We start from the raw sequence: 26,815 nt of genomic DNA, 5'->3' as shown, positions 1-26,815 counted from the left end.
TCATGATTTTGAGTTAAGTTTAATGGCAGTTGTTTGACACTCTGAAGTTGCTCATTCAACTTGTTTCTTGGGGAGAGGGAGCTGGACAGGCAAATTTTGTTCCTTGTACTTTTAGAGTATGTGACACATTAGTTCCCGTGATGTACTTCTCATCTGGATATCCCGTATCTCCTTCTGAAGTCTCTGGCTCTCATTCTTGAATCCCTCCTTGAGAAGGCGTTCCTGTTCCTAAAAGGGAAAGTGGAGGCTAAGTCTATCCAGCCTAACACATTTCCACCAAATTAGTTTCCCTTTTGGTACTTATATGGATCCTTCAAGAATTTTTGACACTTGCTTTTGAAATGCTTTCTTCCCTTAATTTCCATTCTGTCGCTCTCTTCTGAGTCTCCTATATCTGCAATAATTTTTCTATGAATTTTTAGCTTCAAAAATGTTGTTGTCCTACAGTTTCTAAAATATTAGTGACCCAGCATTTCATTCCTCAGTCCCTTCACCCTTTACACACATGCAACACAGTCTTTTGGAAAAACCATAACTTTCTCTTGTTCTTTTTTGTTGTTGTTGTTCATTTCTGATCTATGTAGTATGGACTCTTACATATATATCTAGGAAGGTGTGAAAGATAGGTGATTTCCAATTGGTAGGTTACTACATAACTCAAGAGTAGGGCAAGTGTTTGATCACGGAATTTAGTACCAGTCTCCAAAATTCAGAGGTAACAGAAATAAACTGAGGAGATCAGGGCTTACAGTGGCCCATAGGGTATTTCTGGGCAAACATAAATGTGGAAAAGAGCCCAGAGAAGAAGAAAGTATTGGCATCATCGGCACTTAACCAGTGTGCTTAAGTGGGTAGATGGTTAGGGAATCTTTCTTTCTTTCTTTTTCTTTTGAGATGGAATTTCACTCTTGTTGCCCAAGCTGAAGTACAATGGCACCATCTCGGCTCACTGCAGCCTCCGTCTCCCGGGTTCAAGCGATTCTCCTGCCTCAGCCTCCTGCGTAGCTGGGATTACAGGCAGGTACCACCATGCCCAGCTAATTTTGTATTTTTAATAGAGATGGGGTTTCTCCATGTTGGTCAGACTGGTCTTGAACTCCCGAGCTGAGGTGATCCGCCCCCCTCAGCCTCCCTAAGTGCTAGGATTACAGGTGTGAGCCACTGCACCTGACCTGGTTAGGGAATCTTTCTACTCATAACAGTGCTTCCAGACATAAAGTCATAGCAGGCATGACAGAAGCAAAATCCCTATGGATCCCTCTCAGTAGGAAAGATGGACTAGATATTTCTCCAGGTACTCTGATGCAGAAAAGTTACTTATTGCTCATGAAATTATAATTACTTCATTTAGCAAATGAGAAACTAATAGTTCCTCTGCCATTAGAGGAAAATTTGATCATATAATGTAAAATACTTGTGCAGTGCCTAGCAATGTTTGTTGGTGATAGCATAATAAAGAATTCCATGTGATTGTAGCTTGCAAGTAAACAGTCTTTACTAACCAGAGATGACTGGCATAAAAACCGTTAGGGAATGAAAAATGTAGTAGTGTCTGGGCTAGAAAGTTTTTTGGGAGGCATTAGGTTCTCAGCTTTACACTTCACTTTCAATAGGGGGCACTGGAAGAGAAAATTGAGATGATGCAATTGAATACCTGAAGTTTAAGAGCGAGGGTCTTCTCTTGCTCTGCCATTAACTGGGCCCTATCCCTCTCCATCTTCTCAGTCAATTGTTTCACATGTTCCTGATAACTCTTCTCTTTCTGTTCCATCATCTGCTCATTCTTCTTTTGTATTTCCTCCAACATTTTCTTTGCAGCTTCTGCAGATTCAGCTTTTATACGTTCCACTGTGGAAGAAAAATAAACAGAAAAAAATATGAATATTCAATTGTAGGTGTTCCCTTTTCCTTTCCCTCTTTTTTGTTTGTCTTATCCTTACATCATTGATAAAACTTCTTGTAATTTTGCCCTGGGTAACCAGAAAACCAATGATCATACAGATTAGTTAAGAAAACTCTCATAAAACTATGAATGATACTTGCCATCCTTTCTCTACAATAATAATTTCAGGTGGACCAATATTGCAAACTAACATTTTGAGGGCTTTCCAACCATGTAGAGTGTTTTCAGTTGTTCTCACCTTCAATCGCTTTTTCCTTTTCTGAGAGTGACTGGTCAGTCTGTAGAAGTGCATCAGCCACATCCTCCTTGGACTCCAAGTATTTTTTCAGCACCTCTTCGGCCTGGTTATACAGAGAAAGGTAGAATGAAGAAAGAGTGATGATGGGTCAGAGCAAAACCTTGCAATACATCTGTTAATTCAGTTTAATTTTAGCACTCATGCAACAATTCACTTTATAATTCCAATAGTATTTCAGATTTAGTAGGTCTGAAATGCAACTCTGGATCTCCCTTTAAACTTATTCCTTCCCAATCACCCCAATTTTAGTAATTAATAACTCTGTTCATCTAACCGTATCCTGGATATCTTTCTTGTCTCACATATCCTGTAAACAATCATCTGCAAATTATGTTAGCTTTAGCTTCAAAATACAGCCAGAACCCATCACTTGTCACCTGCTTCATCCAAACACCCTAGTCCAAGACAGCATCACCTCCAGCCTGGACAATTGTTAAAGTTTCTGGTCTCTCTGCTTCCACTCTTTTTTCCCTACAGTCCGTTCTCCTTAGAGCAGCCAGAGTTTTGCTATATTATTTAAAGAAAAATCTTACCACTCGTATACTCAAAGCCCTCTATTAACTTTCTAGTTCATCAAAAAATGTTTCAAACTTCTTTCACTGGACTTCAACATACTCCTCTGTCTGGCTTCTGGTATCTGACCACTCCTCTGAACATATCTGTCACCAGTCGCTCCTTGGTTCACCACCAGGCAGCACAGTAGCTTTCTTGCTATTCCTAGGACACAAGCCAATTTATTTATCTGGATCATTTCTGTTATTGGAAGTTCTTTTTTCCTAGAGTCCATTTGGCTCACTCTTTAACTTCTTTGAAGATTCTGCTGAAACTTGACCTCATCTGAGGAGCCTTCAGTAAGAACATACACATAAAATTGGTGCACTTTTCCTTCCTCTTCTATACCTGTATCCTGCTTTTTCTTCAGAGTGCTTTTTGTCACTGTGACAGGGACTGCTAGAATCATTCTAAATTTCTATTCTCCTCTGTGTACTTTGTAACAGACTGTGATTTTTTTTCCCAGCTGGGCAGGTCGTGATAAAATACTGTCTTTTCTTTTCTTTTTCTCTTTTTATTCTTTTTGAGATGGAGTCTCGCTCTGTCACCTGGGCTGGAGTGCAATGGCGTGATCATGGCTCATTGCAACCTCTGCCTTCCGGGTTCAAGTGATTCTCCTGCCTCAGCCTCCTGAGTAGCTGGAATTACAGGTGTGCACCACCATGCCTGGCCAATTTTTGTATTTTTTTAGTAGAGATGGGGTTTCACCATGTTGGCCAGGCTGGTCTTGAACTCCTGACCTCAGGTGATCTACCCACCTCGGCCTCCCGAAGTGCTGGGAATACAGGTGTGAGCCACTGCACCAGGCCAATACTCTCTTTTCTACTCAACCTCCCTTATAGCTGAGGTGCCCATATGGCCAGACTAAATTCTGGCCGATAACATATACTCAGAAGTGTTATATAGTACATCTTGAAAATCTCTTTAAAGAAAGTTGACTCACAGCCCTTTTACTCTTTTGTTTTTCCTTCTTTACCCCATCTATAATGTGGAACCAAAGGCTGAATTTCTATGAGCCATATTAGAGCAGAAATTGACTTTGAAGATCAAGGCCATATGCTAAGGGGCTGAAGCAGAACAAGGGATCTAGATGAATGTGAAGTCATCATAGCAGCATTCAGCTCTCTCTTCCTGATTTCTCACATACATACAAGAAAGAAAGACACTGCTACCTTTTAAAGCCACCGTTGTTTTTCATTTTGAGTGACATATAGCCAAAGCTAATTCTAACTGATGTAACCTGAGTGTACCACCATAGAAGAATTGCTAAGAGCATAGAAGAATTGCTAAGAGAATAGATTCTGCTACCTGCACTTGCATCCAAGCCGCATCATCCATTATTTGTGATATTGGTAAGTCCTTGCACTTCCCTGACCCCGGGCTGCAAAGCTTGTGGCTCCAAAAGAGAAACTTTCCTTCCTCTTGAGGAGAGGAAAGAAAAGAGTGGGAAGGACTTTGTCTTGCATCTTGCACACCAGCTCAGCCACAGCAGGACAGGGTGTCAGTCGGAGTCACAAGGCCCCTGTTCCAGGCCCTCCTGGATGACATTTCTAGACACACCCTAAGCCAAGGGTAATCTGCTGCCTTGAAGAGAAGGATCCAGTCCTGGCAGCATCCATCACCTACTAATTGAAGAGCCTTTGCACCCTGAATAACCAGCAACAATACCCAGGTAATATGTTGAGGGCCTTGAGAGAGAGACTCTGAGACTTGCTGCTTCAGGTGAGACTGAAGCACATTCTCAGCCATGGTGGCTATGGGGCAAGACTCCTTCTGCTTGAAAAAAGTGGAGGGAAAAGTATGGAGGACAGTGTCTTGCACTTTAGGTAGCAGCTCATCTGCATGGGGGATAGAGCACCAGGCAGGCTCTCAGGGTACCTGATTCTAGGACTTTAATCTTGGATAGTATTTCTGGACCTGCTCTGAGCCAGAGAGGAGCCCTCTGTTCTGAAGAGAGTCCCAGGCCAGGCAGTATTCACCACAAGCTGATGAAAAAGCCCTTGGGTCTTAAGACAATATTGGTGGTAGTCTGACAGTACTCCCCATGGGCCTGTGGTGGCTGTGGCCATGGGGTGAGGCTCTGCACTGCCTTTGGAAAGGAGAGGGAAGAGTGGCAAGGACTGTGTCTTGTGGCTTGAGTGCCAACTCAGCTGCAGTACAATAGGACACCAGGTAGATTTCTAAGGTTTTTGACTGTGGTCCTTGGCTCCTGGATGACATCTCTGGACATGCCAGGGGCCTGAGGAAACTCACTGCCCTGAAGGGAAGGACACAGGCCTGGCTGGCTTTGCTACCTGCCGATTGTAGAGTCGCAGGCTCTTGAGTGAACGTAAGTGGCAGTCAGGGAGTTATGATAGCAGACATCAGGAAGGACCCAGTGTTGTGCTGACTTCAGGTCTGACCTAGCACAGTGCTAGTTGTGGTGACCAAAGGGGTGTCTGTGTCACTTCACACTGAGCTCCATTTGGCTCAGAACAGAGAGAGAAAGACTTCATTTGTTTGGGAGAAAGTAAGAGAAGAGAACAAGACTCTGCTTAGTACACCAGAGAATTCTGGATCTTGCCCAAGACCATCAAGGCAGTACCTCTATGAATCTGTAAGAATCACAGTCTTACTGGACTTGGGATACCCCCATAGCAGATACAGCTTAGATCATGATACCTAAGTACTTTTGAATATCTGGAAAGCCTTCCCCAAAGGACAGGTACAAATAAGCACAGACTGTGAAGATTACAATAAATACCTAACTCTTCAATGACCAGACACAGATGAACAAGTATCAAGACCATCCAGGAACATGACCTCTCCAAATGGACTACATAAGGCATCAGGGACAAATTCTGGAGAAACAGATATGTCACCTTTCAGGCAGAGAATTCAGAATAGTTGTTGTATTAGTCCATTCTCACACTGAAAAAGACGTAGGTAATTTATAAAGGAAAAGAGGTTTAATCACAGTTCCATGTGGCTGGGGAGGTCTCATAATCATGGTAGAAGGTGAAAGGCATGTCTTACATGGTGGCAGACAAGGGAGAATGAGAGCCAAGTGAAAGGGGTTTCCCCCCTTATAAAACCATCAGGTCTCATGAGACTTATTCACTACCACAAGAACAGTATGGGGAAAACTACCCCTATGATTTAATGATCTCCCACCAGGTCCCTCCCACAACACATGAGAATTATGGGAGCTAAAATTCAAGATGAGATTTGGGTGGGGACACTGCCAAACCATATCATTCTGCCCCTGGTTCCTCCCACCAGATCCCTCCCACAGCACATAGGAATTATAGGAGCTATAACTGAAGATAAGATTTGGGTGGGGAAACAGCCAAACCATATCATTCCGCCCCTGGTCCCTCCCGAATCTCATGTCCTCACATTTCAAAGCCAATCATGCCTTCCCAACAGTCCCCCAAAGCCTTAACTCATTTCAGCATTAACTTTAAAGTCCACAGTCCAAAGTCTCATCTGAGACAAGGCAAGTTCCTTCTGCCTATGAGCCTGTCAAATCAAAACCAAGTCAACCACTTTGTAGATACAATGGGAGTTATAGGCATTGGATAAATATACCCATTCCAAAGGGCATAAATTGGCCAAAACAAAGAGCCTAAAGGCCCCATGCAAGTCCAAAATCCAGCAAGGCAGTCAAATCTTAAAGTTCCAAAATGATCTCCTTTGACTCTATGTCTCATATCCATTTCACACTGATGAAAGAGGCAGATTCCCATGGTCTTGGGGAGCTCCACCTCTGTGGCTTTGTGGGATATAGCCCCTTCCTGGCTGATTTCATGGAATGGCATTGAATGTGTGCAGCTCTTCCAGGTACATGATGCAAGTTGTTGGTGGGTCTACCATTCTGGGGTCTGGAGGATGGTGGCCCTCTTCTCACAGCTCCACTAGGCAGTGCACCAGTGGGGCCTCTCTGTCAGGGCTTCAACCCCACATCTCCCTTCTGCACTGCCCTAGCAGAAGTTCTCCATGTGGGGCCCACCCCTGCAGCAAACTTCTTCCTTGACATCCAGCCATTTTCACACTTCTTCTGAAATAGAGGTGGAGATTCCCAAACCTCAATTCTTGACTTCTGTGCGCTTGCAGGCTCAACACCATGTGGAAGCTGCCAAGGCTTGGGGCTTGTACCGTCTGAAGCCATGGCTGGAACTGTACCTTGGCCCCTTTTAGCCATGGCTGGAGTGGCTGGGACACAGGGCACCAAGTCCCTAGACTGCACATAGTAGAGAGGCCATGGGCCTGGCCCACAAAACCATTTTTCCCTCCTAGGCCACTTGGCTTGTGATGGGAGAGGCTGCCATGAAGACCTCGGACATTCCCTGGAGACATTTTCCCCATTGCCTTGGTGATTAACATTCAGCTCCTTGTTACTTATGCAAATTTCTGCAGCTGGCTTGAATTTCTCCTCAGAAAATGGGTTTTTCTTTTCTATTGCATTGTCAGGCTGCAAATTTTCTGAACTTTTATGCTCTGCTTCTTTTTAAAAATAGAATGCTTTCAACAGCACCCAAGTCACTTCTTAAATGCTTTGATGCTTAGAAATTTCTTCCATCAGATACTCTAAATCACCTCTCTCATGTTCAAAATTCCGCAAATCTCTAGGGCAGGGACAAAATGCCACCAGTCTCTTTGGTAAAGCATAACAAGAGTCACCTTTGCTCCAGTTCCCAATGAGTTCCTCATCTCAATCTGAGACTGCCTCAGCCTGGATTTCACTGTCAGCATTTTGGTCAAAGCCATTTAACAAGTCTCTAGGAAGTTCCAAACTTTCCCACATTTTCCTGTCTTCTTCTGAGCCTTCAAACTGTTCCAACCTCTGCCTGTTACCCAGTTCTAAAGTTGCTTCCACATTTTTGGGTATCTTCACAGCAGTGCCCCACTCTACTGATACCAATTTACTGTATTAGTCTCTTTTCACACTGCTGATAAAGACATACCTAAGACTGGGTAATTTATAAAGGAAATGTAATGAACTCACGGTTTCATGTGGCTGGGGAGGCCTCATAATCATGCCAGAAAGTGAAAGACACGTCTTACATGGTGGCAGACAAGGGAGAATGAGAGCCAAGCAGAAGGGTTTTTCCTTATAAAACTATCAGATCTCGTGAGACTTATTCCTGACCACAAGAACAGTATGGGGGGAAACTGCCCCCATGATTCAATTATCTCCCACCAGTTCCCTCCCACAACAGAGGGGAATATGGGTTACAATTCAAGATGAGATTTGAGTGGGGATACAGTCAAACCATATCAGTTGTTTTGAGAAAACTCAAAGAAATTCAAGATAACACAGAGAAGAAATTCAGAATTCTATCAGATAAATTTTAAAAAGAGATTGAAATAGTTTAAAAGAACCAAGTGGAAATTCTAGAGCTGAAAAATGCAATCGGCATAGTGAAGAATGCATCAGTCTTTTAATAGCACAATTCATCAAGCAGAAGAAAGAATTAGTGAACTTGAAGGCAGGCTATTTTTAGAGGATACAAAAGAAAAATAATAAAAAAATGAAGCACACCTATAGGATCTAGACAATAGCCTTGAAAGGACTAATCTAAGAGTTATTGACCTTGAAGAGAAGGTAGAGAAAGAGATAAAGGTAGAAAGTTATTCAAAGGAATAATAACAGAGAATTTCTCAAACCTAGAGAAAGACATCAATATCCAAGTACAAGAAGGGTATAGAATATAAAGTAGATTTAATCCAAAGAAGGGTTTAACCTCAAGGCATTTAACAATAAAACACCCAAAGCTCAAGGATAAAGAAAGGATCCTAAAAGTAGAAGAGAAAAGGGACAAATAACATACAATAGAGCTCTAATATGTTTGGCAGCAGAGTTTTCAGTGGAAAACTTACAGGCCAGGACAGAATGGCATGACATATTTCAAGTGCTGAAGGAAAAAATCCTTTTACCCTAGAATGGTATAGCAGGTGAAAATATGCTTCAAACATGAAGGAGAAATAAAGACTTTCCTACAGAAACGAAAGCTGAGTGATTTCATTGACACCAGACCTGTCCTACAAGAAATGCAAAAGGGAGTACTTCAGTCATAAGAAAAGGACATTAACAAGCAATAAGAAAACATCTGAAAGTCAAGACTCATTGATAATAGTAAGTACACAGAAAAACACAGACTAATATAACACTGTAACTGTGGCATGTAAATTCCTTTTATCTTGAGTAAAAAAACTAAGGGATAAACCAATCAAAATTAATAATTAATATACCTTTTAAAATATATACAATACAATAAAATATAAATAGAAAACAAAGTTACAAAGTGGGGGCATGAAGTTAAAGTGTAGAATTTTAATTCATTTTTTGCTTGTTTGTTTGTTTATGCAAATAGTGTTAACTTGTTATCAGCTTAAAAAAATGGGCTATAAGATGGTATTTGCAAGCCTCCTGGTGACCTCAAACCAAAACACATACAACAGATACACAAAAAGTAAAAAGCAAAGAAACTAAATCACATCAGCAGAGAAAATCAATTTCACTAAAAGGAAGACAGGAAGGAGTAAAACAAGGAGGAGAAGACCACAAAACAACCAGAAAACAAATAACAAAACATTACTTATCAATAGTAATGTTGAATGTAAATAGACTAAACTCTCCAATCAAAAGACAGACTGGCTGAATGGATTAAAAAAAAACAAAGATCCAATGATTTGTTGCCTACCTCACCTATAAAGACATACATAGACTGAAAATAAAGGAATGGAAAAAGATATTCTGTGCCAATGGAAAGCAAAAGTAGCAGGAGTATTCAGTCATATTTAGACAAAATAGATTACAGGACAAAAACCATAAGAAGAGACAAAGAAAGTCACTGTATAATGATAGAAAGGTCAATTCAGAATGAAGATATGACAAATTTAAATGTATGTGCACCCAATACTGCAGGACCCAGATATATAAAGGAAATATCATTAGAGCTAAGGAAAGAGACTCCAATACAATAATACCTGGAGACTTCAACACCCCACTTTCAATATTGGATAGATCTTCCAAACAGAAAATCAACAAGAAAACATTGAATTTAATCTGCACTATAGACCAAATGGACCTACTAGATATTTACAGAACATTTCATCTAGTGGCTGCAGAATACACATTATTTTCCTCAGCACATGAACGATTCTCAAGGATATCCCATATGTTAGGTCATAAAACAACTCTTACAATGTTCAGAAAAATTGAAATAATATCAAGCATCTTTTCTGACCACAATGAAATAAAACTAGAAATCAATAATAAGTGGAATTTTGAAAAGTATACAAGCACATGGAAATTAAACCATATGTTCCAGAACGACCAGTGGGTAAATGAAGAAATTAAGAAGAAAATTGAAAAATTTCCTAAAACAAATGCTAATGGAAATTCAACATACCTAAACCTATGGAATATAGCAAAAGGAGTACTAAGAGGAAGATTGTGACTATAATTGCCAACATAAAAAAGAAAAACTTCAAATAAAAAGCTAATAATGCATCTTAAATAACTAGAAAAGCAAGAGCAAATCAAACCCAAAGTTAGTAGAAGAAAATAAATAATAAAGATCAGAGCAGAAATAAATGAAATTGAAATGAAAAAACAATACAGAAGATCAATGAAACAAAAGTTTTTTGAAAAGTGTTTTGGTTCTTTCAAAAAGTTAGACAAAATTGACAAACTTTTAGCCAGACTAATAAAAGAAGAGAGAAGGCCTAATAAATAAAATCAGAGATGAAAAAGAAGACATTATGACTGATACCAAAAAAAACTCAAAGCATCACTAGCAATTACAATGAGCAACTGTATTCCAATAAATTGGAAAATCTAGAATAAATGGATACATTTCTAGCAACATACACTCTACCAAGATTGAATCTTGAAGAAATTCAAAACCTGAACAGACCACTAACAAGTAACAATATTGACATCATAACAAAACGTTTTCCAGTACAGAAAAAGCACAGAACCTGATGGCTTCACTGCTGATTTCTACCAAACATATGAAGAAGAACTAATATCAATCCTACTCAAATCATTCTGAAAAATAGAGGAGAGAATACTTCCAAACTCATTCTACGAAGACAGTATTACCCTGATACCAAAACCATACAAAGACAAATCCTAAATAAGTAAAAGTAGAATTACCATTTGATCCAGCAATCCCACCACTGGGTATCTACCCAGAGGAAAATAAGTCATTACACATAAAAGATACTTGCACACACATGCATGTTTATAGCAGCATGATTCACAATTGTAAAAATATGGAATGAGCCCAAATGCCCATCAATTAATGAGTGGATAAAAAATTGTTTTGTGTATATATATAAAACATATAATACACACACATACACACACTATGGAATACTACTCAGCCATAAAAAGGAAAAATCAATGACATCCATAGCAACCTGGATAGAATTGGAGACTATTATTCTAAGTGAAGTAACTCAGGAATGGAAAACCAAACATCCTATGTTCTCACACATAAATTGGAGATAAGCTATTATATGAGGCCACAAAGACATAAGAATGATACAATGGACTTTGGGGACTTGTGGGAAAGGGTGGGGGGGCGAGGGATAAAAGACTACACGTCGGGTACAGTGTACACCAAAATCTCAGAAATCACCACTAAAGAACTTATTCATGTAACCTGTTCCCCAAAAACCTATTGAAATGAAATAATTTTTAAAACTCTACAATATCTCTAATGAAAATTGATGCAAAAATCCTCAGTAAAGTAGTAGCAAACCAAATTCAACAATACATTAAAAGGATCACTCATCATGACCAAGTGGGATTCATCCCTGGGGTGCTCAACATATGCAAATCAATCAATGTGTTAAATTCTATCAACAGAATGGACAAAAACCATATGATCATTTCAATTGATGCTGAAAAAGCATTTGATAAAATTCAATATCCTTTCATTAATAAAACGTTAAAAAAACTGGGTATAGGTGGAACATACCTCAACATAATAAAATCCATATATGACAATCTCACAGCTATTATCACACTGAATGGGAAGAACAACAAAAATACTTTCCTCTAACATCTGGAACACAACAAAGATGCCCACATTTACCACTGTTATTTGCCACACTATTGGAAGTACTAGCGAGAGCAATCAGTAAAGAGAAAGAAATAAAGGGCATCCAAATTGGAAATAAAGAAGACAAACTATTCTTTATTGCAGATGATATCTTATATTTGGAAAAATCTAAAGATTCCACACCAAAAAAACTATTAAAACTGATAAACAAAAATAAGATCCTGTTATTTGCAAGAACATGGAACTGGAAGTCATTATGCTAAATGAAATAAGCCAGGCACAGAAAGAAAACCATCTCATGTTCTCACTTATTTGTAGGATTTGAAAATCAAAACAATTGGATTCATGAAGATAGAGAGTAGAAGGATGGTTGTCAGGGACTGACAGGGGTAGTGGGATGGTGTGGGGAGGGAGGTGGGGATGGTTAACGGGTAAAAACAAGTAGAAAGAATGAATAAAATCAAGTATAGCACAATATACTTGATAGCATAAAACTTGGTGGCACAAAAGGGTGACTAATAATTTTTGTCACCCTTTTGTCAATAATAATTTAATTGTACACTTTAAGATAACTAAAAAAGTATAACTGGATTGTTTGTAACACAAAGGATAAATACCTGAGTCGACAAATACCCCATTTTCCATGATGTGATTATTGTGCATTTCATACTTGTATCAAAACATCTCATGTACCTGTCAGTATATACACCCACTATGTACCCACAAAAGTAAAAAAATAAAAAAATACAAATTTGGGATATTAGTAATACATATTTTATATAATTGCTCTGAGTATTAAATGAATTAGGCTCTCAGCACAGTTCCTGGAACACAGTAAGTGCAACATAAATGTTAACTGTTATTATTATTTGTTTATAAGCTGTAATTTGATAATTGCCTGTGTGTACTTTGACAGAGATTGGTCTGTTTTTAACTGCTGTATCTCCAGCAACTTGACAAGTTCCTGGCATACAGTTAGGTCAAAATAAATAATTGTTGAAGGACTAGATGAATAAATAAATGAGTCAGTTTAATAAACCTTTTTTGAGGGCTACATCTGTGCTTCTGAGGAGGAATTCCTATTATGGTGGGCTCTCTTAGTGAATGAATCAGTAAATGGAAAAATGAAAGGCAGAGCCCCTAGGCACCAGTCGCAGTGCCATTTACCTTCTTCCCAGTGGGCTTTAAAAGCATCCCCTCAGCGAGTTCCAAAAAATGGTACCCACTGTAGTTTACCTGTATCCCCTTCCTTGGCACCTGGTAGTACTTATTCTTCAGCTCCTGCTGCTTCTGAATAAAGAGACGGTAACCTCCTGGTTTAGAAAATGTTCCCTGCTTGACATCTTCTTCTAAAGGGCCAAATATATCCTGAAGTAAAGCCATGCAACAATCTGATGATGCTTTCGAATTCTGCTTACAAAAGTCATCTCGCCTTGCTTCCAACTGGGCCTGTGAAGTGAGAAAACAGCACAGATGTTTCAGTAAAGCCATGAGGAGGATGTTAACTATGTAGAGACCGAAAAATGCTTCTCCTGCAGAAATTGTGGCCTCTAAATAGAGCCATGCTCCTCACCTTGCTGTTAGATCCTAGAATATCCCTAAGTTGTGCTTATTGCAGAAATTGATCTGCTTCTCTGTTTGTGATTTCCTAAAGCTCCTTTCTCCTAGTTTTCCTGCTTCAGAGAATGATTCTCAAAGCACATACACATTTCATATGAAACTTTTATCTTTCCAAGTCTCTCATTTCAGGAATAGTTCTGAGCACAAACACTGGAGTCAGGCAGCCTGCCTGGAGTTCCCAGATCCACTACACTGTGGCTTGTGACACTCAATCTTTGTGAACTGAGGATTCCTTGTCTGTATAGCAGAGGAGCAATACCCATCGCATAGATTTCTCTTCAGGGTTATATGAGGTGATGTAAACTATTAAGCCCAGGGACTTTTTAGAAGTGCTCAGTAAGGAGTACATGATTATTTAGTACATTCTTTAATATGAGAATATTTTTGTGTATTTTCTCAACATAGGGCTAATGAAAGTAATGAAGATTGTACCATAGGTATTTTCAGTATTTAGAAAGTCTCATAGAACAGCACATTTATCTACATTAAATCACTCAAGATAACTTAACTACGAAGCTTTCTCTTTTCTCCTTAGGTTGGAAGGGTAACAATTGCTGACATTGGCTATCTAGCTTCACAAGAACCTCCAAATATAGCAATGTATCATTTATAAGATGGCGCCTTCCTAGCTAGGGAAAGGACTTCCACTTGTCAAGTGGCCATTCTGCATGCAAAAATACTCTGTTCACTTGGAATGAGGCAGACGTTAAAAGCTGTTTTAAATTTTAAAAAAATTTCTCTAATACAATTTATATAATTAATTTCTCTTTTTTGGCTTTCTGAATATTTTACCATTGGCTCACATTAAAAAAACAACAAATTATTAGGGTTATTTAAAAATAATTTAGTCCCCACTGATAATTATCAGGGAACATAGAAGCAATGCAATTTTTAATTTAAAAGGACAAAATAAGTTAAAATAGTCTTTAATAATGCAGTGGTACAATCTACTTACTTTCTTAAAATATGGGACCCAGATAGGAAAAACTAACAAAAGCAAATTTTTGTAAAAAATTAGCTGTCATTTTTTTAAAGGTCTAAGTCTTTTAATAATTATTTCAAATATGTACACATAACTGAGTGTAACTATTTTGGGGTCTAGAAAGAATTATTTTCCTAAGAAGGGCCCATATTTTTCTGCCTCTCATGACCTAGAACATCAAATATACCCCTAATTTCCTCTGGAACATTTGGTCCACATCCTTGAAAGAGTTCTTCATGAAGACTTCAATGGCCTCTCTCTCACTGTCCCTGTGCAGGTCCAGCAGCTCCTGGAGGGTTTCCGTGGGCAGCTGCACCTTCTGGCCCATCTGCTGTTCGTAGTGGGCAATAGCCTTTTGCACTGCAGCTGAGTTCTCTATCTGGGCCAAGGCCAGGACTGCGTTCTCCATGCAGGGCAGATCGCCACTGCTGATGGCATTGACATAGGTCAGCACCAGGCTCTCTAGACCTGCAAAAAGGATTTTTTTTTTTTTTTAAATGTGACTATCAGTTGGTGGGACAGAGTATTTTGTGTTCTTTTCAAGTGAGTTTCACAAATAATAGTTTTACATAAGTTTTGGCTAAAGAATAGTAATGGAATAATTTGTTAACCCGAGTCACAGAGGAAATTGAAGTTGCTCTTTCCTATTTCCTTCACTCAAAAGGAAGATACTGAAATGAATAAGTTAGGATATTTTGGGGCTGAAATAATACATCAATGTGTTTTCTTACCTTTCTTTTCTCTCACCTCTCCCTCTATTCCCTTTCTCTCTTCACTCCTAATTTGTGAAAAAAGTCAATGAGAAAACTTAGCCTTTTTATTTTTATTAATTTTAGCGGTGCAGACCACTAGTCTGTTGTCTGGCTTAAGGTAAACATGTCTTCTTAGATATTCTCTCGTCAGAACTACAGATAGGGTAATCAACTCACTGAGTTTGCCAGGGCTTTGCTGGGTGTAGCAGTGAAAGTCTCACATGCCAGGAAAACCTCATCTTAGGCAAACTGGAGTGGTTGGTCACACAATAAGAGCTGATTCTTTTTGACTCAATCCTGGACCTTCTCATCTCTCTGTAGTTTTAAGTACCATATGTATAGATGGCTGGTGTATTTCGTTTCCTGCTTTGACATTTCTTTTAGGCTTTGGATTAAAAGTAAGTTTTGTACATTATTTTTAATGCCTATTTTATATCCTTTACTGCATAAATCAGAAGAAACTCAATATTAAATAATCTAAATATAAAGACTTCATCCACTCTGAAAAACTATTTCTCCTCCTGATACTACTATCTCACTAAATAACACAGCCATTCAAGCAATTGCTAAACTCAAAACTCTGGAGACAGGCTTGGCATTTCCTTCTTATTCCCCTCATAAATCCATATTCCCTCTATCAACGGGTCTTTTGGATTTAATATTCAAAGTATTTTTGGATCTTGTCCATTTTTACCATTTTCACTGCCATAATCTGAGACTCACTCAATGTCCATTTATTGCTCAACCACTGCAAATAGCATCCATCTCTCATTCCCTCCCTATCACCACTCCAACAAATTATCTACAAAATATTCCAAAAGATATGTATAAACATAAATTAGATAACCTTACCTCACTGCCAAAAATTCTTCAAGATCTTCCCTAGAGCTTAGACAAACTCTAATCTCCTCAAAGTCCTCTGCCAGTCCTTTCAAGACCTGACCCCTTTATACCTCTCCAATTAGGACACCACTCTTATTCAGTCTACTCTTGTTCCAATCACCTGTCTTTCTTCTACTTTCATTAAAAAAATTGAGATGGAATTCTGTCCTGTCACCCAAGCTGAAGTGCAGGGCATGATCATAGCTAACCATAGCCTTCAACTCCTGTGCTCACACTGGGCCCTCCTGCCTCAGCCTTCTGAGTAGCCAGGACTCCAGGCAAGTACCACTGCACTTGGCTGAGTCTTAATTTTTTCATAATGATGAGGTCTTGCTATTTTGCCCAGGCTGGTCGTAAACTCCCAGGCTCAAGGAATTCTCCCACCTTGGTCTCCCAAAGTGCTGGGATTACAGGCATGAGCCTCCTGTGTTTTATTTTCTTGAAGTTGCAAAGTTCTTTCCTGCCCTGGGTGTTTCCACGTTACATTATTTGCTGTAAAGCTATTCCTCTATGTGCTTTGGTTAGCTCCTAATCATTTATTTTATATACATATAAAGTGTATATATGTATTTGAGACAGAGTCTCACTCTGTCTCCCAGGATGCAGTGCAGTGGTGCAGTCTCGGCTCACTGCAACCTCTGCCTCCCAGGCTCAATTGATCCTTCAGACTCAGCCACCTGAGTAGCTGGGATTACAGGTATGAGCCACTATGCCTGATTAATATTTGTTGGAGACAGGGTTTCACCATTTTGCCCAGGTTGGTCTCAAACTCCTGAGCTCAAAGCGATTCACCCACCTCAGCCTCCCAAAGTGCTGGGATTACAGGCATTAGCCACAGTGCCCTGCCAACTCAATCGTTTTTAAATTCTCATCTTACATGTGACTTTCACAGACAAGCATTCTCTCACACTCTAAATTATATCTTCCTGTCTCTCTCTCCCTTTACTCTTTCATAGCAGCCTATTATTTTTATGCATTGTGTTAATCACTATTTATCATTATACTTTTTTTTTCCACTTTTTACAAAAGTATCTTTCACTCCTATTACGCTGGAATGAGAATAAAAGTCACATTTCTTTTATCCATCATTATACCCAGTGGTTGGTACATTACATTACAGACATTCCCTAAATATTTTAGAATTGCTGAACAAGAGAATTGTACTGCAGTTAGTAGCAAAGTCTCACTTACATACAGTATTTGCTTTTTTCTTTGTTGCTCAATATATATATCCTGGATGTTTATTTGATAAAGAGGGAGCTGAGAAGCTGGTGGAGAAGTTTACCATAGCAGAATTCAATTCTAGTTATTTTCTTTTTTTCTCCTTGCAAGGAATATGAGATGATACTATAGTTTTAGTTTTCATGTAAAATTTATATTATGATTTTCATGGTGTATTTTCCTTGCTATCAATAGACTATGCATTTGTCAGAAGTGACCCTTATGCTTTCCATTTTATCCTCTACAATGGGCAGAAGGAGAAAGTCCAGGTAGGAAGCGGGTAGAGAGAGTGACTCACGAGGCCCATTGACTGGAATGCCACCTGAAAGAGTCTTGACATTGGAATGGCTGAGGATGTAGGAACAAAATTCTGCAACTTGTTCTATGAAATCAGGGTTCAGCTCTTCCTCCTTTAGCTGCTCCAGGCGAGCAAGATACTTCTTCTGAGCAGGCCAATCGAAGATGAAGCACTTCCTGTTGGGGAAGAACTTTCGGATGCACAACCGAGGATCATTAAAGCTTTTACTTTTTTTATCAGTACCTACAGGAATGAAAATTAGAGGTGGTAAAATGTCACATTAATTACTTCAAATATCATCTTTCAATTTTATAATTTTCACAAAGCCTATGTAAGGAAGAAATTAATTAGGAAGAAGAAATAAAAAATTAAAGGGGTAGAGAAAGGAAAGTCTCCAAGAAGATGTAGGTAATGCAATTTAAAATTGATTCCAACTGATATAGTCAAGCAATGTCTCCATTTCCTCTAGCAGAACAGTCAGGAAAATGCAGTTCAAAATTTTAATTTTTAGCACTACACAGAAATGGTTATTTTGACATTATTTGCTCTCTATTTATTACCCAACCAACCATCAGACCCAGTAACCTTTTCTTAGCTTTAGTGAAAGCTCCAGGTAGTCATCAGCAGTGATGGGTTCTCCATCTACTTCCAGTTCCAAGGTGAAATCTCTGAGAGTCCACACAAATGCTGGAAAAAAACTCACAAAGTCAGCTGAGTCTTCTACAGAATTGTTACCAGGTGAGGAGTTTGCCTTGATTCGATCTGTCAGCTCTGTCACATAGCTGAGATGCTAAATTAAGAAAACTACAGAAAATGCCACTTTTTATACTACATTTTATCCTAATGCTTACCTAAAATAATTTGGTTTCTTTTTATTAGCTCATTCATTCATTCACAAACATTTATTTACAGAAGTCATTCACTCACAAACACTTATTGAGCACCTACTATGAACCAAGCACTGTTCTAGGGACTAAAAATGCTATAATGAATGAGACAATGCTACCATTAGAGAGCTTACATTCTAATGATGGAGACAAACAATGAACATGTAAACAAAAATGTAATAAATTATAAGGTATTGATAACAATTGTCTTGAAGGAAAATGAACTAGGCAACTAGCTCCTAGTGTATTTTTAGAAACTAGCAACCAAAAGACACTCATCTAACACTCTGGTGTCTCCCAAATCTACCAATAAGGAAGGCAGAGAATAACTGTGTGTATCTGCATGTGGTGCTGGTTTATGTAGTTTTCCAGGTAAATTATCTCTGACATTGTAGTTGAGCAATGATCTGAATGAATTGAAGAAACCAGTCACGTACAAATCCATTGGAGAAACATTGCAGACAGAGATCACAGACCCTGCAAGCCCCTTAGATAGGAAATCACTGAGTGTGTGAAACATATATCAAGAAATCCAGTGTGGTAGGGCAGAAGGTTAAAATAAGTAGAGGTTGGGGTGTGCAAGCTCTGTAAACCAAAGTAAGAAATTTGAAATTTAATAGAAAGTTAATGGGAAGGCATTGGTGGGTTTTAAGTGAAGAGAGGATATAGTATGGTATATATTTTTTTAATCATACTGGCTGGCATTGCATCTGTGAGTGAAGTGCATATGCAAAATCAAACAAACAAACAAACAAAACTGAAACAAAAAACAATTAGCTAGTTGAAAAGATAACCAAGATGAGAGGCAATGGAAATTTAAGAGTTATCATGGAGGAAGTAGAGAGAATTGGCTAGTCCAGAGAAATAACTTTAATAGTGGAGCTGAAGGAATTTGATGATTAATCATTTCCAAAACATAAGAAAGGGAATCATCCAAGATGATTCCTAAGCTTTTGATCTGAGCACTTCTATGAATGATGTGGGAATTTATTGTGATTGGAAAGACTGGGAAGGAGTTATTTTGGACAGGAAAATTAAGTTTTGTTCTGTATATTTTAGGCTCAAGATGTCTCTTACACATCTGAATGGAGATGTTGCATCAGAAGCTGGATACAAAAGTTTGAATTTGCTCACGCTTGGGAATACAGATTTGATGGTGATTAACATATTGGTGCTACTGAAAGCCTTGAAGCTGGATGTGATCATCTGGGGACTGAAAGTAGAAAAAGAAAAGAGGCACAAGAATTTAAGAGTTATATTTAGAGGCTAAAAGGAGAAAAAGTATGGAGTAAAGTAATCTGAAAAATTAGGAAGGTGAAAAATTAGGAAACTGTGGTATTCTAATAGGAACCAATTCCAAGTGAAACAAGCATTTCAGAAAGGTAGAAGGGATCAAATTTATGAAATGCTCCTAGAGAAAAAAAAGGCTTATGGAGGATTGGAAGATCAAATGAGGTGAGAACTGTGCATTACATATAGGAATTTGAAGGTTATCTTGATGAAATCTAATTCAGTATAATGCTTGAAACTAAGCTATTGGAAATGTTGAGATCATTGATAATGAACTAGGTTAAGTAATGGGTGAGAGTGGAGAATAACAACAAGAGTGAAGAGTTCCAATAAGGTGATGGAACTGAGTATACCAGGGTGTTAAATAGTTGTCTGTTGGTTGCTAAAAAGACACCAGGAGCTAAAATCTTTAATGAATGAAGGATGTATTTATTGGAACATTGCTAGATAATTGCAACAAAGCATAGTGGTGTAGTCTGAGGGCATATGTATCAAAGAAGATTCTCTTTTTAATGGTAAAGGAATGAGAAAGTGTCCATAACTCTAATATGGAGCAAGGAGGGTACCTAACTCATCTCTTACACTTATGATATGCAAGGTATGGGATAAAAATTAGTCATCACATAAGACCACTGGAGAGGTCTGTAGGAGAAATAGTATCTATAGTGTATAGCTAGGTATCAGTTAGAAGGCAAAACTTAGAGCAGATCATAAGAATATAGAGAGTTGCAAAAGTGAGACCATGAGTTCTAGAGGACATTGAGGGTTTGGACAGGGATAGAAGATTAAGTCAGATAGAAGATATACAGAGTCTTGGGTGGCTGAGTGTCTAAGGATACATGTAACTGGGAAGACTTAAAGTTCTGGTGGAGATTGAGATAGAATGAGATGTTCAGCATAATGAGATTTATTAAAGAGAGGACTTATGAATTCTTCAGTATCTGTCTGTCTGCCTCTGTACTTGGTGAAAAAATCAAGCTGTTATTTTCTAGGTTTAGTGCTATTCTGTACCACAAAAAAGGATACTGAAGTTGGTCCATGGCCTGCTGGTTGATGGTTCCCATGCTATTGTACACGAAGGTGCTGCTCAGGAGGACAGCCAGAGCGAAGATCCAGGAGTCATTCTCATTGTCACCCTGTAAGTCATTGTAGAAGCCACACAGAAGAGTGACTAGCAGAATGTATAATCAATTCAGATAGCTGAAGACTGACTGAACTCCAACTCTGTCTCTCATTAGTTGTGAAAACTTAGGTAACTCACTTCCTTATGTAGTATTTTTTTTTCCACCTGTAGAATAAATTTTATTTATGAGGTATAATTTAAGGTATTATATATAAATGTATGTGTCAGTGGGAAACACATGAGCACTTGGTGGCAGAAGCTATTTTGATCAGCTACTAAAATTCAAACTGATATCCTAAACTTAGTTTATGACCCTATTCCATTTCCATGGCACATCATGGTAAGACATTTTTTACACAGTAGTTAAAATAAGCTCCTCTAATAAGAACTTTCTATGTCTAAGATTTATGAGTAGTAATATATTATCCTTAATGAACAAAGATGTTATTAGATTTTACAATTTGCTTCTCTTTCTACTGGTGCTCTTGTGGATGTGAACGTTTTTACTACCTTTATGGGATCCCGCTGTAAAAAGTCAGACATGTTTGTAAAATGTCTACTGAAGTTTACAAGCACCTTCAGTAGCCTCACCAAAACATTTCACTATAATATGAAAGAAAATGACTGAAAACATCATTAGCCATTATTTCATAGGTTTACCCATAATTAATAAATTGAACTTACTGTGCACTCTGAATGCTTATACTACATAAATTTAAAAAATAATATATTAATGTAATGAACTAGAGTCCTAAATCCAGGAGTAGGAGTGATAGTGCAAAGAGGGTTATTGACCTGACCTGGTTTATGTAGATTTTAATCTACCTAAGTGAAATTTTTAAAATATTTATTTTTTTTACCTTCTCTACATCTCCCAGGCCCTCAGTGTCGAGCAGAACTAGGGTGTGTTCTGGCTTCTTGGGATGAGGCACACACCACATCCAGATTCCCTTGGTGTGAGACTTCACTGTGGAGCCCAGAGAGAAGCCTGCAAAAGGAGAGGATAAAAGGGAAAAGAGAGTAGTTAGTAGGTGTTTCTGGAAATTGAGATAAAAGTTAACATAATTGAAGTTAAAAGAGATAAAAGAAAATACAACTGGCATGAATCTTAATTACAATCCTGGAAATAGGAAAATTAGATATCTAATACACATTGAAACATTCATTTTTTCTTAAAGTTCATTGAAAGCTTGCTGTCACTACATAAGCACTTTAATAAATGTTTTATAAGTCGTTATTATAGAAGTTAATTTTCTTTATTAAGATTGTATTCCTTCCAGAAAGGGACACTTATACTCTAAGTATAAAATAAAAGTAAAGTGGGAAGAAAGAGTCAGTTGACTGTAATCCTCCAAAGTCAGTGTAAAGAGCCCATTAATGGACTGAAAGTTAGCTTTCAACATTCATTCTCGTCTCTAACTTTCTATTCTCACATCCCTAGGCTGGATGTTCTCAGTGTGTATGGACAGAAGGGGCTTAGAGCTTTGCTGGTGTCACTCACCATTTTTCTTCCCTGCCAGCTTGTTCATCAGGTAGGATTTGCCTGTGCGATAGAGGCCCACAATCGCCACCACCACCACAGGCTGCGTAATTGCAGATAGGATCTTCAGAGCTTCTGGATTCACCACCAGCTGCCCTTTAGTGTTATCAATGAGGCTCACTGGGCCCGGCAAGTCAATCTCTGGAGCCATGTCCAGGGCGTTGTTCCCTTGTGTGCAAGGAAAAAGATGAAATGGAAAGCAATTTTTAGGTAGCTAGCTATACTGAACTTTACAATATGGATTAAATTTTTGTTTTCTAGGCTTGAACTTTTTTTCACATACATTTTTTAAAGCCCGGTTTCTCTTTAAGGCTGTCTCACAAATTGGTCCACTGGCTTTCTTTAAAAATAACTTTATTTTGAAATAGACTTACAGAAAAGATGTACAACGGGTACAACGGGTATGGAAAGTTCCCATATATCATTTCCCCTAATGTTAAAATTTTACATTACCATAGAACAAGGATTTTAACATTGATACAATGATAACTAATCTACACTCCTTATTCACATTCCACCAGTTTCCCACTAATGTCCTTCTGCTCCATGATCCAGTCCAGGATTCCTCATTGCATTTAGTCATTAACGTTTCTGTATTTTCCTTGCATCTTTGATGGTTCCTTATTCTGTCCTTGTCTTTCATGTCTTTGACATTTTAGAAGTTGATGGGCCTATGATTTTGTAGAATATCCCTCAATTTGGGTTTTTTGATGTTTCCTTATTATTAGATTGAAGTTAGGCATTTTTTTTTGCAAATGTCACAGAAGTGATGTTCTGCCATTTTCAGTGTCTTGTATTAAGGGATTCATGATGTTGACATGACTTTTTCTGGTGCTGTGACCTTCACTTTGTCACTTGGTTAAGGTGTTCTCTGCCAGATTTCTCTACCATAAAATATTATGTACCATTTTGTCACTAAACAGTACCATTTGGAGAGACAGTTTGAAGACTATGCAAATAGAGTTTCATCATACTTTCATAATTTTTTCAGTCACTATTTTTAGCATCCATTGATATTTCTTGCTTATAACTTACTGTGATGTTTGACTAAAGGTAATTTTCTATTCTCATCATTCCTTCTACATTTATTAGAGTTCTAATGTGAGCAAGAACTGCCCTTTCTCCTCTATTTATTTTATTTACTTATTTAATCATTTAGTTGTATCAGTGTAGACCTATAGACATATATTTTATCATATGGGTAACACTTTACTATCGCTATTTATCTCATTGCTCAACTTGTCCCAGATTAGTTCACTGAGAGCTCCTTCAAGATAGAGCCCTGGTTCTTTGGACATGCTTCCATCATATTTTCAGTGCTCTTCCCTTCTGGCATTACAACACATTCCAGGCTTATCTAATATTGTTTCTGATTCAGCCTTAGAATCGACCATTTCTCCCAAGGGCTCTGGTTGCTTTCATTGGATAATGGTACATAGACACCAAGATTATCACACTAGGTGTAATCATTACTTCTAGGCCCTCTCAGGGGGAAAGTTAAGAAATTTATGTTTGTATACTGGCACATGAATACACACATCTACATTTATTTCTCATCTTTCTATTTCTATATATAAGCTTGAGTTTCTTCTGATATTTCTAATTCTAATTCAACAAAACAAAATGTATTCATGCTTTTCCCTTTGCTTTTAAAACATTTTCTCTGAGTATGTCATTATACATAATAAATTCAGTTATTTGCTCAATTCTAGTACATATAATTGGTTTTAAAGTTGCTACTCATAAGTCTTCGAATGATAAATTTGCTAACTAGAGTACATTAGTTAACAATTCTTCTTGTCTTTGGTCTTACACATACAGTCAAAACACTGTATTCCAAAGTTGCTTTTTCCTTCTCTGTTCTCTTTGGTGTGGTTAAATTATTTATTTGTAAACTAGTTAGGTTCATTTGTTGGTTGATTTTAAGTATGTATTTATTTTGAGTATGCGAAATATCATAGTGCTGAAAGTCAGAGCTTTACAACAAGCTGTAGTCAAAGAAGTGTCACTTTCCTTCATCCCATTCCAGTTGTCTTTCTATTTTTTCCACTTCATGCCCACTTATCCTCCATAGATATCCAGTCTTGTTAGTTTCTAGTTTACCTTTCTTGGACATTCTTTTCATTAATGAGCATATACATGTATATTTTCTTATTCACATTTTCTAACATAAAGATCACATCATATAGAAATATGGGAATCTCTTCATATCAGTTCAAAGGAAGATTTCTCAATTCTTTTCACAGGCATCTACTCCATTTATGTGGACATACCACAGTTTATTCAACCATTCTTTTAGGTATAGACATTCAGATTGTTTCTAATATTTAGCAATTACAAACAGTGCTGCAATGAAAACCTCTGCTAATTTTGTGAGTGTGTATTTTTATATTGCTGTAGGAGTAACTTTAGGATAGTGTCCTATAAGTGAGATTGCTGGGTCAAAAGGTAAGAGCATTGTATTTTGTTAGATATTGCCAAGTTCCTCTCCAGAAGGATGTACCAAGGTTGAATTCTCACTAGATCATCTTGTATCTCATTGTTCAGAAAATGAATTTTTTTCTAGATATGTCACATTTTCTGACTTAATTACAAAATTTTCTTTGGAAACTTTTCACATTCATGTTTAGATCTTTGGACTGAGCAAAGCTGAGCTCGCTGAGCTCATGTATACAGTAATAGGAACCTTTACCTGGGGAATATTGTGTCATACATATCTCCACACTTTGAAACACAGATACCATTCTAACCCAGCCTTGGTCCTGATTTCTTCAAAGCCCCTCTGTGGACAGGGTTTGGTCAGACTGTGGGACTCAGGTTACCCAATGGCTTCTTCCTATCACTATGCAGGAAGCCCTTTGAGCTACAGCAGGACATCACTGGTTCTTAATATTTGCTGTGAATCAGCATTCACCTGTTATTCACTCAAGCTTAATATCTCAAATCTAACATGTAGAAAATCTGTTGATTTTTTACTCAATTATGTTACCAGATTTTAACCTCTCTGTGTTTTAAGATTGATTCTTTATTACCTGCATGTATATCAGTTTGCAATTTGCTTTCAATTATTTCAGGTAATGAAGCCAGCATCAGGAAACATTCTCTGATGAACCAGGGCTTGTTTTTTTCTGATGTCTGCTTCATGTAGAGTAGTATATACACAATTGTAGGCAAAGCCTGTTTAACCAGGCCTTCCTAATTTGACAATTTTGTAAATTTAAAATGAGCAAAAAGCCTTCCTGTAGTAAATCTTAATTTGTGTTTTTGCCTTGAATATCTTAATCCCTGTTACTTAAAATGATCATGATATAAAATTTATAATTTCTTTAATGTGCAATCATAGACTGTAAGCATTACAGCTTTCCTTCTTCTATAATAAACAGTGCTTTGTTTATAACATGGAGTTGATTACTTCTGACTTCCTCTGATGAAGGCTTATATTTAATTATCTGTTTCCCATCTCTTCAGGGGACAATGGCAAAAAAACTATTTATTTTTCTGTGATCAGGACCCATTTTCTCTTACAGCAATGGCCCACAGAGACTTCTGGCAAGACTTCTGTTTCATTTTATAGCATGATGTATACCACCTTAAAATGGAAATCAATCAATGACTGACTCAGAAAAGTAACTACACAAAGATTGTATAAGCTCCCTAATTATAATAACTTGTTCCCTCTCTTTGCAGATCCAAAGTTGCCTACCTGCATTTACCTAGAGCTATAAAAGTGGCAATAATGAATGTGATGGAGCCCTAACTTTATTAAGCAGATGCTAATAATAATAAAGTTAGTTTAAGATGGTGTCAAGAAAGAAATAACAATTTAAAAACATCCCCATCTCTCTATGTAGGCTCCACCTCTGCTGGAGTCTAGTTCACAGCAGGAGCAGAGGGCACTAAGGAACCTGCGCCACTTGATAGGGCCAGGATTTTATGTGGACTTGTGTCCCACAGCTGGCTCAGCTGCGGCCTATCATGGGAATGGTCACTTTAGATAAAACTGATGAACCCTGGTAAAATATTTTCCCACCCCTGCCCTAGTCTTACCCGGATCAGAGATCCTTTAGCGTTGGAAAGAAGGCTGTTTCAATGTGAAAGTCGAATTCTTCCTCTCTTTTCTTCTGACCGTGGCTGCACTGCTTTCTCCCTCTTTTTTCTCTCACAGTAACTGTGGACTTTTACTTTACCCCTCCAATGTCCTGGTGCTTCCCAGGTTTTCTTCAGAGACCTGACGGAAGACAAGAAAAAGAGGTAACCTCTGCAAAGAAATGGACTAATATGAAACTGAAAGCATCAACTAAAGCAGTGACTCATTCACCATGAAAAGAATTGTTGACAGCTGTGCTAGTAAGAGGGTTTGTCATGATTTCTCAACCAGGAACTTCCCATTTTATTATTGGGAAAGATC

The 26,815-nt window shown here is 38.0% G+C and overlaps 1 protein-coding gene across 2 annotated transcripts; it reads right to left on the bottom strand.

Moving 5' to 3' along the window:
* On the bottom strand, positions 1-26,771 carry GBP2 (guanylate binding protein 2, interferon-inducible). 2 transcript variants are annotated; one of them, XM_011956053.1, is made up of 12 exons: positions 26,726-26,771; positions 26,455-26,635; positions 22,369-22,575; positions 21,728-21,855; positions 20,771-20,880; positions 18,153-18,349; positions 17,568-17,810; positions 14,602-14,882; positions 13,049-13,261; positions 2,142-2,244; positions 1,655-1,848; positions 1-228 (listed from the first exon to the last, which is right to left on the bottom strand). In XM_011956053.1, exons 3-12 carry the CDS (start codon positions 22,556-22,558, stop codon positions 112-114), a joined length of 1,776 nt encoding a protein of 591 aa, XP_011811443.1. In that variant the 5' UTR covers positions 22,559-22,575; positions 26,455-26,635; positions 26,726-26,771; the 3' UTR covers positions 1-111. The 2 variants fall into 2 exon arrangements, with proteins under 2 accessions (XP_011811443.1, XP_011811442.1); XM_011956052.1 differs by having other exon boundaries at positions 26,455-26,732.
* Between the last annotated feature and the right edge of the window lie 44 nt (positions 26,772-26,815).

Source organism: Colobus angolensis, unplaced genomic scaffold (genome assembly GCF_000951035.1).
Source record: "Colobus angolensis palliatus isolate OR3802 unplaced genomic scaffold, Cang.pa_1.0 Scaffold41, whole genome shotgun sequence".
In the NCBI taxonomy this organism is placed as follows: domain Eukaryota; kingdom Metazoa; phylum Chordata; class Mammalia; order Primates; family Cercopithecidae; genus Colobus; species Colobus angolensis.
This window is presented reverse-complemented; position numbering and strand designations above follow the sequence as displayed.

Coding starts and splice junctions, on each gene's coding strand:
- GBP2 (XM_011956053.1), bottom strand. CDS start 22,558: ATGGCTCCAGAGATTGACTTGCCGGGCCCAGTGAGCCTCATTGATAAC. Junction 13,262..14,601: donor TGTTCCAGAGGAAATTAGGG/GTATATTTGATG, acceptor CTCACTTCACAG/GCCCAGTTGGAAGCAAGGCG. Junction 2,245..13,048: donor TGCCAAGGAAGGGGATACAG/GTAAACTACAGT, acceptor CTGTATAACCAG/GCCGAAGAGGTGCTGAAAAA.